Source organism: Eubalaena glacialis, chromosome 13, assembly GCF_028564815.1.
Source record: "Eubalaena glacialis isolate mEubGla1 chromosome 13, mEubGla1.1.hap2.+ XY, whole genome shotgun sequence".
Lineage (NCBI taxonomy): Eukaryota > Metazoa > Chordata > Mammalia > Artiodactyla > Balaenidae > Eubalaena > Eubalaena glacialis.
The window spans coordinates 52,835,065-52,851,309 of NC_083728.1; the positions used below are offsets into that span (position 1 = coordinate 52,835,065).

Sequence of the window (16,245 nt, forward strand, 5' to 3'; positions counted from 1 at the left end):
GGCTCAACAAAGACGGTGAGAGAGAAAATGGCAAGGGATGCCCAGAACTAAATATTAGAGGCGCTGAAACATTTGAGTGCCCAAGCACGTATGCAGTATATCTGAGATTGATTCTTTCTCCCTTAATTTTTCAGGAAAAATGTATAAAACATAAGCAGTGAATATACAAAAATTAGAGAAGATTTTGGGCTCATGTTGCATGATGCTGTTCTAACATCAGGGTAAATGGTGTAAAGTCACAAAATGGAGCTTTTAAATTTACGGAATACAAATACTGCTCTAGATCGTAAACTCATTTTTGTACATTTGCCTCTCCTGGTGTGACCTTTTCTCAGTGTGATCACCTCCCCCCGACACTGTGACCACCCCCGCCCAGGGTGACCCCCCCCGCAACGTGCTCACCTGTGAGCAGCTCACCTCACAATGCCACAGACGACACATGACCTATTGTGTCTGGCTTCTTTCACTTAACTCAGTGTTTTGAGGTTCATCCAGTTTCTAGACTGTATCAGCACTTCATTTCTTTTATGGCAGAATAACGTTCCATCGTGTGGATAGACCACATTTGTTGATCCACCTGTCCCTTGATGGACATTTGGGTTCTGTCTTCCATCATGTAATTCTGAATAGTGCTGCTATGAACATTCATATACAAGTATTCGTTTGGATACTGATTTTCAGTTCCTTTGGGTATATACCTAGGAGTGCAATAGCTAGGTCATATAGTAATTCTGTTTGTAAGTTTTTAGGAGCCATCAAACCATTTTTTTCACAGCAACTGCATAATAATTTTACATTTCCACTAGCAATGTGTGAGTTCCAATTTTTCCACATCTGTGCCAACACTCATTATTTCCTGTTTTGTTTGTTTTTTTTTTAAACTATAGCCATCCCAGTGGGCATGAAGTGGTATCTCATTGTGGCCCTGGTTTGCATTTCCCTAATGATTAATGATGTGGTTTGCATTTCCCTAATGATGTTAACATCTTTTCATATAAATGGGTTTACTTTGGCTCTTAATTTTACTCCATTGACCTATATGTCTATCCTTATGCAAGTACCATACTGTCTTGGTTACTGTTGATTTGTATTAAGTTTTGAAACTGCAAAGTGTGTATCCTTCAACTTTAAAAAAATTTCTCAAATTGTTTTAGCTTGCATTTCCATATGAACTTTAGGATTGGCTTTTCCATTTTTTTCTAAAAAAAACCATGGGGATTTTTATAGGATTGCATTGAATCTGTAGATTGCATAGCATTCCTATCTTAACAATATTTTTTTTTTAGTTTAAAACTTGGCACTTTGGTTTTTAAAATTTTTATTTTATACTGGAGTATAGTTGATTTACAATGTTGTGTTAGTTTCAGTATACAGCAAAGTGATTGTTATACGTATACATGTATCTATTCTTTTTCAGATTCTTTTCCCATTTAGGTTATCCTATTTAACAATATTAAATCTTCAAATCCATGAACATAGATGTCTTTTCATTATTAAGGTCTTCTTTAATTTCTTTCAGAAATGTTTTGTGGTTTGCAGTGTACAAGTCTTGCACCTCCTTGCTTAAATTTATTCCCAAGTATTTTAATATTTTTGATGCTATTGTAAATGGAATTGTTTTCTTAATTTCATTTTGGATTATTGATTGCTAATGTAGACAACTGATTATTGTATGTTGATCTTATATCCTGTAACTTTGCCAAATCCATCTCTTAGCTCTAGTATTCTTTGGTGATTCTTTAAAATTTTCTTTATGTAAGATCATGTCCTTTGAGAATAGAGATAGTTTTCCTTTCAAGCGTGGATGCCTTTTATTTCTTTTTCCTGCCTAATTGCTGTGGCTAGAACTTCCAGTACAATGTTGAATGTAAGTGGTGAAAGCAGGCATTCTTGTCTTGTTCCAGATCTCTGAGGTAAAACTTTCAGTCCTTCACTATTGAGTGTGATGTTAGCTGTGGGCTTTTCATAAATACTCTTTATCAGGTAGGGTCAGTTTCCTTCTGTTCCTGGCTTTTTAGTGTTTTTACTATGAAAGCGTGTATGATTTAGTCAAATGCTTTTTCTGCATCAATTGAGATTATAGCACTTCTCCCCCTCTTTCATTTTATTAATGTGGTGTATTACATGGATTAATTTTCATATGTTGAACCACTCTTACATTCCTGGGGTAAATCTTGGTCGTGGTGTATAATTCTTTTAACTTGCTACTGGATTTAGTTTGCTAGTATTCTGCTGAAGATTTTTGCATCATAACTTCATAAGGGATATTGTTCTGTAGTTTTCTTTTCTTTTGATGTCTTTGTCTGGCTCTGGTATCAGGGTAACGCTGGCCTCATAGAATGGGCTAGGAAGTGTTCCTTCCTCTCCTATTTGTTTGAGGAGTTTGAGAAGGATCAGTGTTAATTCTTATTCAAATGTCTGGTAGAATTCAGCAGTGAAACCGTCTGGTCTTGGGATTCTCTTTGTTGGGAGGTTTTAGATTACTGATTCAATACCTTTACTTGTTATAGGTCTCTTGAGATTTTCTATTTCTTCTTGAGTCAGTTTTTGTAGTTTGTGTGTTTCTAGGAATTTCTCTGTTTCATCTAGGTTATCTGTTTGGTTGGCATACAATTGTTCATAATATTCTCTTTTAAACCTTTATTATTTAAGGTTGGTAAATGTCCCCATTTTCATTTCATTACGGATTTGAGTCTTTTTTTTCTTGATTAATCTAGCTAAAGGTTTATTTTGTTGATCTTTTAAAAGAACCAACTTTTGGTTTCATCAGTTTTCTCTGTTTTTTTTTAATTCTTTATTTCATTTATCTCCACTCTAATGTTTATTATGTCCTTCCTTCTGCTAGCATTGGGTTTAGTTTGGTTTTCTTTTTGTAGTTTGGTTTTATTTCTTCTAGTTCCTTAAGGAGTAGAATTAAGTTACTGATTTGAGGGCTTTGCTGTTTTTTAAATGTAAGCATTTACAGCTATAAATTTCCCTCTGAAAACTGTTTTCTCTTTGCATCCCATAAATTTTGGTCGGTTGTGTTTTCATTTTCATTTGTCTCTAAGTACTTCTAACATCCCATCTGGTTTCTTCTTTGAAACCAAAGAAGTTGCTTAAGAATCTGCTGTTCACTTTCTAGTTGATTTCTAGTCTCATTTCACTGTGGTGGGAGAATATACTTTGTATGGTTTAAATCTTTTAAAATTTATTGACACTTGTTTGGTGGCCTGTCCCGGAGAATGTTCCACATGCACTTGAGAAGACCATGCATCCTGCTGTTGTTGGGTCGAGTGCGCTGTCTAAATGTTAGGTCTGGTTGGTTTATAGTGCTATTCAAGTCCTCTATTTTCTTGTTAATCTTCTACTTGGTTCTATCCATTACTGAAAGTGAGATATTAAAGTCTCTATTATTTTCAAACTATTTTTTCACAACTCTATCAATATCCATCTTTCTGAAGGATGATTTTGACTACACAGAATTTCACCTTGGTCAGTGACTCTTTGGCTAGATGCATGACCAGAGGATTTGTAAGCCATTCCCCTTTTGACTTCCACAAAAGGATTTGAGATGTCTTATAATGATCTTGTTTTCAAAATAAATCATATACACATTTAAAATCTACATATGACTTATGATGACAGTCCTAGATAATAGTCATTTATTTCTTTCTCCACATGTGGAGGGAGGGGAAAATTGATAAACTGAGTGCTAGGACATCATAGTTAATGGGATTGAACTTCTGTACTTCCGTGAAGACAAGGTAGAAAGTGAAATTAATTGGATTACATCATCTCAATATTTGATAAAAGGAATTACTGTTATTCTGTAGTGAAGGCTATCTGCTTTGCTTTCCTATTACCAGACTCCTCAGTGAAATTCCAGCATGTCTGTTTGTATGACTCTAATCTCTATCTCTATCTAATCTCTATCTCTATCTAATCTCTATCTCTATCTCTTTACCACTTCCACTGTTGGCCTGTCTCCACCATACCTGTCACAGTCACTCTGACTTTTGGTGGCCGGCACTTCCTTGGGGCCATTCTTCTGTGCCCGTGCTCGCACACAAGCCCTCCCTTTCTCCTCGCCCAGCTCTCTGAGTCCCTGTTCCATGTGTATCTGAGCTACAGGCAGACACCACTACAGGCCCCAACACCTCCTGTGGCCTTTGCACTTGACAGATGTCAGAACAGTCCCCCAGTGGAGGCTCTTCTTGTAGATGTTCCCCTTTCTGGAAATGTAGAGAACCCACGAGGATGGTTGGGGAAGCCTTAGAGCATCTTCTGCAAAGGCCACTTGCAGTCTCCCTGCTCTCCTGCCAGGGCCCACTGCCAGGCTGAGTTTACGCACTGCAGACTGACCCACGGCAAACATGTTCTCCTGCCTAAAAGGTTTCGGGAGTCTCAGCGGGTGCCATGAGAAGCAGCCACCATTGCGTTTGAGGATGTGTGCTTGGGAAAATGAAGGAAAAGTTTCCGTTTTAAACTTGACACCAAAAACCGCTTGGCTCTGTGCAAAAGGTTAACTGAGGAGTTCAGATCTGGGGTTTAGAAGGTTTAGGCGTAGAGTTTTGATGGAATAGCTAGAATACTGATGACTCCTCCTTATGGGGCAGCGGTGAGCTGCAGGTTGTTTTGGGAGGGAAGGAGGGAGGGAGCTGAGCAAAGCTCAGTAAGCACCAGGCTTCCAGCTCGGGGTCATGTTTTAATGTGGACCGACTTCCTCACAGCCCCGAATGAAGTGCAGGGACCTGGCTGACCTATAACATCCTAAATCTCTATCTCTATCTCATTACTATTCTCATTTCCAATTTGAATGACTCTCGCCGTGGCTGACCTGGGCCTTTAGCCGTCGGCCCCTCTGCTTCCCTTGGGTACGCTCCCCTGCCTGGTTCCTATCTTTGTGGGCACCAAAGAGAATGAAGTTTGGTTAAAACTTTAAACCTATGTTTCCCAATCTGAATCTACTTCAGATTAGTAACATTACATCAGTTTCCCAGCTTGGACCCCCAGGGATGAAACTGAACAGGGGCGGGGCAATGAGGAGAGGGTACCACGCCACTGCTGTGGTCCAGTGCCGACAACCCTGGCTTTGGAGCGGGAGACCCTTGGGTTGCGTGAAGTCTCTCGGCTTCAGCTTCCTCATGGGTGAAGTGGAGGCGATGACAACAGTGCCTCCACCCACCTCGGAGGGTCCCTGTGTGGTTCGGTGAGGTGGGGCGTGCAGCGGCTAGAACGAGGGGCCTGGGGACCTGGGCTGCATCTGTGCATCCAGTGTGGCAGCCCACACCCCGGGGACCCACAAGGAGGCGACACAGAGATGCAGAACCTGCCCGTCTAGATAGTCAGATGAGGCGGAAGCTCAGCTGAGCCCCAGCCCTCGTCCGAGTGAATCGAGGAGGAGTCTAGAATGGACGTTTGGCCAAAGATGTAAACTCCCCGCAACTCTGGTAAGGACTCTAGGTGTTGAAAAAAATAAAGTTTCACAAATATCTTACTACGTACATGGCAGAGTCAAATTTCCTGCCAAGTACGGAGCCTGTGGGGTGTGCAGCCTCACTTCCAGTTAATCCTACATTGCTTGGAGAAAGAAGTTTCGGTTATAAAAGGAGTGCATTTGGACACCTGTTGGAACAACGCGCGCACACGAATGGTTAGCGAACAGCTGGCAAATGCGACAGAAACTATAGGAACGCAGCCTTCATGCTCGAGGGCAAGGAGATACCACCCACACCACGCTTTCAGCCCTCACTGTCAGCGGATAATGAAAGTACAGGTACTTGTAAAAGGGGAAAACAAATTTGCCCCGCATAAAAGATTTGAACAATTCACATTCCCTGAAATATCACCATCTATGTTTACCCACTCCGTAGTTTGTTTCTGTGAGGGACAGTTGATTTTCAAAGTGAAACCGTAAAGTGGGAATGTAGGGAAAAGTCTAAATGACCAACAACTGTAACTGCTTCTAATTTGCAAGGAATAACCTACATATCCGTTAATCACTCTTACCTCCTTGGAGGATAAGATCTGGCGTAACTCTTTCCGGAGATCAATAAAACGATCGTGAAAGAGGGCCATGCACCACGGCTCCGTGAAGTAGCTGGTGAAGGAAGAAAAAGGTTCAGTTAGTTGGAAACTTTCTCATTACCACTAATAAAGTATTTACCTGCTTTTTTGCCTTTATAAATTACGGTTCTGGCCCTTTTGCAATCGTTTGCTCATGAAATGGCTCGCGGAACAGCATGGCCAATCAATTTTGTAAATGGATGTCCCTGATGTAAGGCCAGCTTCCATAATTACATTTAAAGTGGTTTAATTCAGAGCTGGGGCAAGACCCAGTGAAGAACCCTGATTTTATCAGAATTTAAAAGCCTGAAGACTTGTAAAGAACGGTGTCTCCATTATCTGCCCTCGTTTGAGAAAAACAGATTGCAGGATTAACTGAACTGCTGCATAAACAAATTAAATTTGGGGAGACAATAACACAAATGTTGTTCATCATTAAGGTTTCTGGATTAATAATGACCAGAAAAACAGGCCACCTCGGTGTTGCAACACGGCCTTCGTGCAACTGCACGGACGCCTAATTGAATCTTTCTTCAGAGAGCAGTTCTGTTCGTGGCCCTATTTGCTAACTTTGCCCTGAAAACTGTTTGAACATATGCTTTCTTATGTGGAAGACAGTATGACCATCCTTTATTTACAGGGGATTGCTGAATATTTGATGCATTCTTGGAAGAACCAAGAACATTTACTGGTATTTTAACTCTTACTTTGTCTTAATGCTTAGTGTCTCAGAACAGGAAACTTCACTCCTTCATGGTTAGAGACACGTGGGTGATGTGAGCTCCTCTGGATGTGAGTTTGTCGTTCCTGGGACTGTTAGCGGATGTCATGTGTGTGTCCAGGGGAAGAAAAACCGGTGCCCATGTGCAGATGAGCACCTTCTGTTTTCCAAGACAAGTTAATTCTTGGGAAGGAGGTAACGAGCCCCAGGGACACCGAGGCATTAAAGGACCAGGGCACTGACAAGCATGCGTACAATCAACCTGGCACTCAGTTACACCACTCAGTACCTCTCACCTGTTCGCCTGACCAGAATATGACCTAATTTCATCCTTAACTACCTACTTTGTTGTTCAGGTCATATTTTCATCCAACTATTAATTCCACTAATGTGGGCTCCATACCCATTCTGTGACCAGCACTGTTCTGGGTACTGGGGAAACAGCAGGGACCAACACAGACAAACATCCCTGCCACCGTGGAGCTTATATCCAAGCGATAAATAAGTCCATGTTCAGCATGCAAATGAGAACTGCTTAGGAGGAAACATAAATTAAGCGAGGATGGGAGACACAGAGCAAGGCTCTCACCTAAGACAGTGACTTAGTGAGTAAAGCCCGAGGGACAGAGACGGGAGAGAGTGAGCCACATGGGGCTCTGGGGAAAGAGCCTTCCGGGAACAGCAGGTGCAAAGGCCCGGAGGCAGGAATATGCCTGGCCCTCAAGGAGGCAGAGTAGAGATAAGCAGGGTGGGGGGTGGTAGAGGTTGAGCTTAGGAAGGTGATGGGCAGGAAGGATGATCCTGGAGGCAGGAGTGCACTCACACGTGCTGTGTAATAGCTCCACGGCTGTCTAGCTCAGCACCTGTGTGCAACAGGCGTCCTATAGATGTTCACTGAACCAAGGAAGGAATAATGAACGCATGAACTGCACACAGCACGGTATACACTCCATACTGCCTGGCCCTGATTGGTCTTTCATTAATATAGAATAAAGTTCTGCTAAATAAATAGGTGATAAAACACTGCAAAGTGCCCCAAGATGGGCAGTAGTACCAAAGAGCGAGCCTCACGGGAACAGGGGGAGAGCCGTGGGTGAGCCCAGGCTTGAAGGGTGGTCCGCCTGAGCCCTGAGGCCCGGAGGGAGGGCAGAGGGGGTCCGGGGGGCACTCGTGGAAACCTGTCAGAGCTGTGAGTGACTCAAGGCTGCTGAATCCTGAATGAATGGAGTTGATGGGGGTTCTGGCTGGGGTTCTGGGCCCATACAAACCCAGGCCAACACCCATCCAACACCCATCTAATTCCTGGAGCAAAGGCACTGATGCGGAGCCGGCCACCTTGGGAGGCATCAACTCAGCGGGGTGATGTTTTGACACATCTCCTCAGACGGTAGCTTCTTGGACCAAAGCATCAGTAATGCCTAAGCCCAGACACTCAAGCGCAGCTGTGCCAGGATGGTCCCTGCCTCTTAGGTCTCAGCAGCTTCTAGAAAAGCTTCAGGGAATTGTGGACTTGCAAATCTTGAAACCACTATAATGCCTGAGTTAGAGACCAGTGGGCGCTTTTATGTTTGTTGTCATCTTTCCTGCGTTGCTCAGACGCCCCCTCCTCCCGTGTGTGTTTCCAAGGCAGTATCAGGAGTTTCCACCCTCTTGGTTTTGGGGTCTACAGTCACAGCCTTCTAGGTGGCATAGCCTCTGTCTCTGCTTTCCTGGCGCCAGCACGGCCCTGTTCCAACTACCCAGGTGCTGTTCAGGCGTCTTCCCCGCCCAGCACCTTCACAGCCCCGGCCTCTGTGTTACCATCAGTGACTCTGCATCGTGTGCTTCCAAGAGGGGGCTCTGGGGAAACCCACTTCTCTTAGAATGAGTGCAGCCCTGGGCCCTGGCCCATTGTCTGTGCCCACATCCCCATCGCCTCCACTCAGGAGGCTGAGCACAGATGGCTGGAGAAGCCTTAATCCTCTGAAAATGTATCTGCTATGCCCGTCTGCACAGGGCCTGGGGTGTCAAAGAGGAAGCCGAGGTTCCTGCAGATTCATTCTTCTGCTGCTTTGGACTCATGGCCTCTCACCTGGAAATTCGACACCCGCTATTCTCATCACAGCCTGTCGAGCTGTTTGCAGACAGTAACTCAGGAGACCTGAAGTTTCATTCCTTCCACTCTCCCACCACTGCCTCCTGTGGTCAAGCGTTTGGGGATTCTTGTCCAGAAGCTCACAATCTCTGCAAACTGTTGGCTGTGCACATTCCCAGGATTCGTCTGGGGACAGTCATGCCCTTCAAACTAAGCCAACCAGTTGACTTCTGAAGGCTCCTTCTCAGTCTTACTGCAGCTTCAGTGGTGCCCTAGGGGCCGCTTACAAGGGGGTGATGAAATGCTAGCGCCCACGCCGGGGAGCCGGGCGTCACCAAGGAGCATGTGGGCTCCTCCACTGTCGGGAGGGGAGCTTCTGCACATCTGTCTTAACCTTTGTGGCAGGCGGCACCCGGCTGAGCCTTCGTTAGACTGGCCATCTCAGCCACATGGGAACTGGAGTCCTGGAAAGTCACAGTCAACTGCCTTTCCGAACTAGCCGTGGGCTGAGGAGCTTCCAGGCGTCCTCCCTCTGCCCGGGGTGGGAGGCTGGAGCTCTGGGCTGGGGGATGCTGACCGGGGGCGGCAGAGTCAGGGCACCCCGTTGGGGGCCGCGTCCAGCTCAGCCTTCTCCTGGCTCCAAAGCTGCGCCCAGACCGCTCGCTGCTCCCTCTGTTGCCTTCTCCCTGTGGAGGGTCCGAGGCTCTCACCTCCTCCGGCCCCTCCAGACACCTTCCACCCTGGCCCTCCTGCCTGATGGGCAGCCCAGAGGACCCATGTCCACGTGTGCACCTCCCCGGTGCCATCCATGCCCACGTCCAGTGCAAACCTCCTCTGTGGCGCTAACTCGCGGCCTGAAGGCTTCCACCCACTTCAGCGCATGGGACACTCCTGACCGTGTGGGAAAGCGGACCCAGGGAGTGTCTTGACCTCTAACACATGGTGGGCAACGGGTCCCCACGGCATCCAGCACAGCCTGGTTCTCAGGAGACTGGAGACGCAGGTGAGGATACCTGGGCCTGCTTCTCCCCCACTCTGTGGAGAGCTTCTGCGCTGGTGCGGTGACCCCGTTTAGGGTGGGCAAGAGGGGGTTTGGAGTGGCATGAACCCCTGTGGGCCTCCTTGAAATCGTCCTGGAAACATGGCAGCCTTCATTCTTAAAATTGGAAGAGCTTTGAATTTAACAGAACTCATTTTGCAATGGATGAGAACATTTAGTCAAATGAAGATCATCTCCTTTTGATATAATGATGTTAGAAAGAAGTTTTACTTTAGGAAAAGCTTTAGGTCTAGTTTTTCCCCCAAACTGAATGGCTCCTGTGCTTTAGTTTCTTTCCTTCTCCATAGAAAGGAGAGGGGCTTCTGGAATCCTTGCCAAGGCTGGTGGGGTGGGGGGCAGGTCTGCATTAACGGCCCCGGGTGCTATGGATAGTTGGCATTAGTGCTGAGCTTTGGGGAAATGTATATTTCCGTGAACACTGTGAATTTAAAAAATAGAAAACAATAACTTCTTTCCCAGTTTACATTCAAAATGGAAGACCTCCATAGTTGGTGGCCCCGCAATCTTCAGGAGACACTTTCTGGTAAGAGCACGACCACGTGTGGTTTCTAAGTGGCTGTGTAGACTTGGGTGTTCGCATCAAGAAATTAATTTCTGAACAGCCATGAGAAAAAGCTTACACAAACGCTCCAGGACCCAAACAGAAGACGTGACTGTCTCTGTTCATTTTGCCACGGCTGGCCTGGTTTATTTGGGGGGACTTAGATTCTCCGTGACTTTTGCAAATGATACACTTTTCTCAGAAGGCCCAAGAGATGTCAACTTGTGGAACTGAATTAACCATTCTGGTCGATGTGGTGCAATCATTAAGGAATTGATCAGACTTCTCCAGAGCTCATCCTCGTCTGGTCATTCGGCCTAGTTGATCGACACCATCACACAAACGGGGTGGGGATCTGGTAACCAGCTCCGCCACTGGCCACGCCGGATGCTGAGAAAAGCAAATGGACAAGACACGCCAGTGAGGCTGCGCTCGCCGGCCACGGGAGAAGCAGGACGTGTCTAAGGGGAAAGACAGGTGGATAAATGCTGTTCTTTCAGGTCCTGGATCTCAAGCCCAAGGCCAGGGCCCTTCAGCAGCAGGTAGGGAAGGAGAGAGAGTTTCAGAAGAGCAAGGCTCAACTGGAAATGCTAAACTACACAACAGTTGGAAAAGGCAGAGAACGGCAGGGAAGAAACACACCTTGCCCTCCAAGATCTTTTTTTTTTTTTTTTTTTTTTAATGAAAAGCATTCTAATTTTATCTTAGTGTGATAATAGTCAGTTTTTGCTTTTGGACCTGATCAGAGGGTCCCCAGCTGCCCCTCACACCTGCACAGAGGTTTATTCAAGCTGGAAACTCACCCAAGAGTTGCCTTTTCTCCTGGGGGGTGGGGGGCCCTGCAGCTGGGGGGCCCACAGGCCTTCCCGGAGCATGATGTTCTCTTGGTCCAGGCCCTTTCTTGTACTGACAGCACCACAGACTCATGGTGGAGGACGGACGTTCTCCTCCTGCCAGGCCTGGGAGTAGGTGACACCCAGCAGGAAGCCTCAGCCTTTGGGCTGCAGCGTGGCTGGGGGGCCTCGGCCCTCCCGTGGACACTCCACATGCAGAAGAAAGGAAGTGATAGACGACAGGGTCCATCATCCAGGTTGCAAACAGACACCCTGGGGGCCAGGTGTGACCTAGAGACGTCTTTGCTTTGGCCTGAGCAGCATTTGGAAATTGGATTTTCGGCCTTTCTCTAAAAGGTCAGATTTGGCCACGTTGGGTCCTCGTTGTTCTATGGCAGCAACCAGCTCAACGGACAGATGCCCCTGCAGTCCCTTGTGGTCCATCCCCCAGCCCGGCCAGCATCCCTCACCTATGGGGCCACGGTGAGCATGTGGCGTGCCCACCAGGCCTGGTTAAGTGGTTTGGGTGACATGGAGGTGTCACCAGCAAAGCCCACGGGGGTACCCAGGAAAAATGAGATGGAATCTGGGTGATAAGGTCTAACACTTTTGTGCTCAGTCTAGTTTCACTTGCCCGGAGGGGAACTGTGTGCAGATGCCTCGCACCTAACGTGTTGGATTAGAGTTCCCAGCTGTAGAACCGACACCCTAGCTGAGCTGGGCGTGTGCAGAGAGGCTGTGCCCAGCTCTGGGCCCGGAGCCGGAGCAGCACAGCTACCCCGCCACCCCCCAGGGCCCCGTCCCTCCCGCCGGTGAGATCCCTATAAAGCAGTCCCATCCGCATCCCCGTCCCTGTCCCGTCCGAGGCTGTCCCAGAGAGCCTGTGCTCTAGGGCAGGAGCTTGCACCTCTCCCTTCTGTGGTCAGAGAAGAAAGCTTTCCTCTGCTCTGAGCCCATCTCCATCTTGTTCTATTGGCACAAGTGACACGGGGCCGGAGGACCCTTGTTGGAACTTGACTCGAAGGGTTGGTAACAGAAGCAGGTGTGTAAACATGTTCTCTGAAGCCACCTGCCCCCGTCCCCTTCTGCAGGCCAGTATGTGTGCCCAAAACACATATGCTGTCCTGTCTTCCTTTCTTCTTCCATCCTTCTGTCCATTCGTCCATCCTTCCTAAGAGGTCCAGTGAGGCCTTTCAAAGCCCTCTGTCTTTCCCTCCGACACCCATTTTGGTCTGGTCCTCTGTTCTCTGCCGCCTCCACCCACCCCTCAGCGAATGCTTGTTCCTTCTCCGCCGTGCTCTCCCCTCCTCTCTGTCTGAGGCATCGGCTAGAGCTGACCTCAGTGGCTGCAAAGTGGCAACGAGGGGGACGACCAAGGGGGCGATTCTTTGCTGTTACTCCATCACAGCCATTGGTGGCAGATGCTTTGCTGGGCACTGTGGTCCCCACCCCCAAAGTGCACACACAAGGGTGGATGTGGTGGAGTGGAGGGCCGGGGGCGGGGCGGAGGGCCGGATGGGGCGGCTGCCCTTACATCTGCGTCTTTTCTGTCGCTGCATTTCTATGTCCACCCCTCTGGGGCAAGTGTTTGCCAAACTTCAGCCCCTTGGGAACCCATCAATTTTTGCATGGACTGTATTATTAATTACTTCAAAAATATCCTTTAGATTGATTTGCTTTTTTTAAAAAAATTTATTTATTTATTTATTTATTTATGGCTGTGTTGGGTCTTCGTTTCTGTGCGAGGGCTTTCTCTAGTTGCGGCAAGCGGGGGCCACTCTTCATCGCGGTGCGCGGGCCTCTCACTATCGCGGCCTCTCTTGTTGCGGAGCAGGGGGTCCAGACGCGCAGGCTCAGTAGCTGTGGCTCACGGGCCTAGTTGCTCCGCGGCATGTGGGATCTTCCCAGACCAGGGCTCGAACCCGTGTCCCCTGCATTAGCAGGCAGATTCTCAACCACTGCGCCACCAGGGAAGCCCTGATTTGCTTTTTTAAAAAAAAGCTGAAAGAACTTCCATTGCCTTGTCCTAAGCAATAATGCCTGTGAAAGCGCAGGTCTGATGTGTGAGTTACACTTTTTTCTTATTCTTATTGAAATAATTCCATCATTAGTAAGATGTGTGGCTCTGCCACCTAAAGCACCTTGTCTACTACCTGGGACACTGTTTTCTATTATGCTTTGATGGTGGAGGTGCTGTCAGCTGGGGACACAAACTCACAGACACTGTGTTAAACAGTTTCTGTACATTATCTCACTTCATCCTAATTCCAATCCTCTAAAGTGGGACTTGCTGGCCCATTTTACAGGTGAGGGAAGAAATTCAGAGAGGTTAAATGATCTACCCAATGTCACACAACTAATGAGTGGCTGAACTGGGTCTTAACCATAATTCTGCTTGACCTGACAGTTCTAGCTCTGAACAACAGAATAACCAAATCTCATCTCCTGAGCCTTTCTAGCAACTTTCTGAATCACCCCAGTTTCCTTGGTATCCCCTGCATTAGACAAGATTAGGTTTGAGTGCAGTTTTTAAAAAAAATTCAAAATAACCCCGGCTTTAAAAAGGCATAGCGGTACTTTTTTCATATAAAGAAAGTCTAGGTGGGGTGTCCAGGATTGGCATGGTGGTTCCATAGACATCAGATCACAGCACTAACCATAGGGCCCTTGGCCTCAGAGAGAAAAATGGCTGCTGAGCTCCAGTCATATAGATATGTTCTTGGATGGAAAAAGGGAAAATGAGGGTCCTTATTCTTTATTTTAGGAACAATTCCTAGAAATCTCACACAGTACTTCTATTTATATCTTACTGGCCAAGTTTGGTCAAATGGCTTCCTTGGCTGCAGGGGAGTCTGGGGATCATTTATTTTAGGTACAAAATAACATCCTATAACTCAGGATTCTGAAGAGCAAAGAGAGAACAGACATTGTCTGCCATGATACCCAATAGACTCCACAACATCTACTTAAAAATCGTTTCTTAAAGTTAAATCTACATAAATTGGGAGAGTGTGTTTAGTTGAAGTTCCCGGAATGAGAACATATCTTTAACTAGATTTAAACCTGTCCCCAAAGTAAGCATTCTGGAAACACACACACACACACACACACACACACACACACACACTACTTTCTGTATGTGACAGTCACCTCCGAGTCCATGGGAAAGCCCTGGTGTCTTCCACATCCCCATCTGGCCTGAGTTGGCTTAAATGCAGAGGAGAGGAGAGAACAATTTGTGTTCCCACTGTGAGGCTGCATTCTGGTCATTTTATTCTGCCCATAAAAGAAAGTGGATTCATGCATTTCAATACAGTTTTCAAAAATAAGAATAGGAACAAATAAGCATTTCCAGTTAGCCCTAGGTTTGCTTGGAAATTAAATTACACGTTTCTGGGGTGGTGGATTTACTCAAGGATGCCGTATATTACACGAGCAGACACAGCCCCGTGACACACTGTGACAAAAAACCCCGAAGACCAAAATGGAAGTTTCCTATTTCCTGTCCAACTCAAGTTTGCCAGAATCGCTATCTAGTTCATTTATTGCTTCGAGGCAGATCTAGAAAGGTAAGATGAATGATTTTCAAAGCAAAACCAACTAGTTATTTGAGATCAGTTGTAATTGTCACCTGCACAAGATCTAGATAACAGAAAACCAAGTCTCCTCTGAATATAATTCGGCTACAGTGTTGTTGTCGCAATCTACAACAGGCATCACCAGATAAAGGATGTTTACTGCTCTAAGGAAAAATGCCTCTCGATGCCCTGGCGCTAAAAGCAAAATTCTGATCTTTGGCAGAAGTCACCATCTTCTGACTGGCTTGTAAGCAACCTCTCTCTTATTGCTGGTCAGCTCATGGCTCTGCAGAGCTGGTGTTTGGCCAGTTACCCTGGTGTGCCAGGAACCAGAAGCTGGCACTGCCTACGGCCGGGCACCCTGGGAGCCCCCGCCTGGCTGCAGAGGTGCCAGGAGAGACAGTCTTGAACGGCTTGGAGTGTGAAGGCTGCTCTCTGCTGGATGCACCGGAACCAGTGTGATTTATTTGCCTGTGAGTGGATGCACCCTCGGCCCCGAGCCGAGGTGCCAGGGGGCCGTGCTATCTCTCAAGCACGAGTCTGTAAGAACACAGAATCCCAGAGCACATTTGTCCTGAGTCTGTGTCGGTGCCCAGATCGTGCTGAGGATGGGAGTCCTGCCTGCCTGCCTGCCAGCCCTGCCTCCGGAGTCTTGGTTTCCAGAAATGCTATTCCTACACGATTCTCCGAAAGATCTGTCTGCTGACCATTTGTTTTTCTGAATCCTGGACACTTAGCCCAGGAAAAGCTGTGCTTCATCTTAGAAAATGGAATACATTTCTCTCAGGCACCCTGCAAATCTAGCCACCGATACACATTTCCCTCCTTGCTTTGTCCTGGAAGGAACCCAAAGCTAAGTGTTCGAGTTCACTGCAGAAGCACCTGCCCTGTGGAGGGCGCAGCCTCTCCACCTGGGCTCAGCTTTGCATTGCTGGCCTGCCCGTAGCTGCCCTTTTACTGATGGCCTTTCTTTTTATCCCAGCTCTGCCACTTGTTAGCTTATGTAATCTTGAGCTGGGTTGCTTTAACCTCCCAGCCTCAGTCTTCATAGCTGTAAAATGGGGATAATGATGGTCCTTACCGCAAAGAATGACTATCAGAATTCTCGGAGACACTGCAGGAAAGAGGTCTGGCTGTGTGCCTGGTGCAGGGCAGAGGGCCTGTGTATTGTGTTCTTCTTCTTCTTGTTATTATTATTACTGCTGTTGTTGTTCTTAATTATCGTATTGCATATATTTTGTGTAAGCTGCCTCAGACCCTTTCTGGTGTGAGTTAGAGACCAAATAAATGATTACAATAAACACTTTTTGTTTGCCATGTAATTGAAAGTCTTTCTTTGGCATAATTCTGCAGTTCTTCTTCTTGGGGACTGCTTTTGCTCCACTCCAGG

General features: G+C 46.7%; 1 protein-coding gene across 1 annotated transcript in view; it reads right to left on the minus strand.

The window, feature by feature from the left end:
• CFAP61 (cilia and flagella associated protein 61) overlaps window positions 1–16,245 on the minus strand; it is a 255,942-nt gene that overhangs the window by 1,816 nt on the left and 237,881 nt on the right. The window contains exon 26 of the mRNA XM_061208391.1: window positions 5,992–6,082. Coding sequence (XP_061064374.1) covers window positions 5,992–6,082 — 91 coding nt within the window. The remainder of the gene's footprint in view (window positions 1–5,991; window positions 6,083–16,245) is intronic.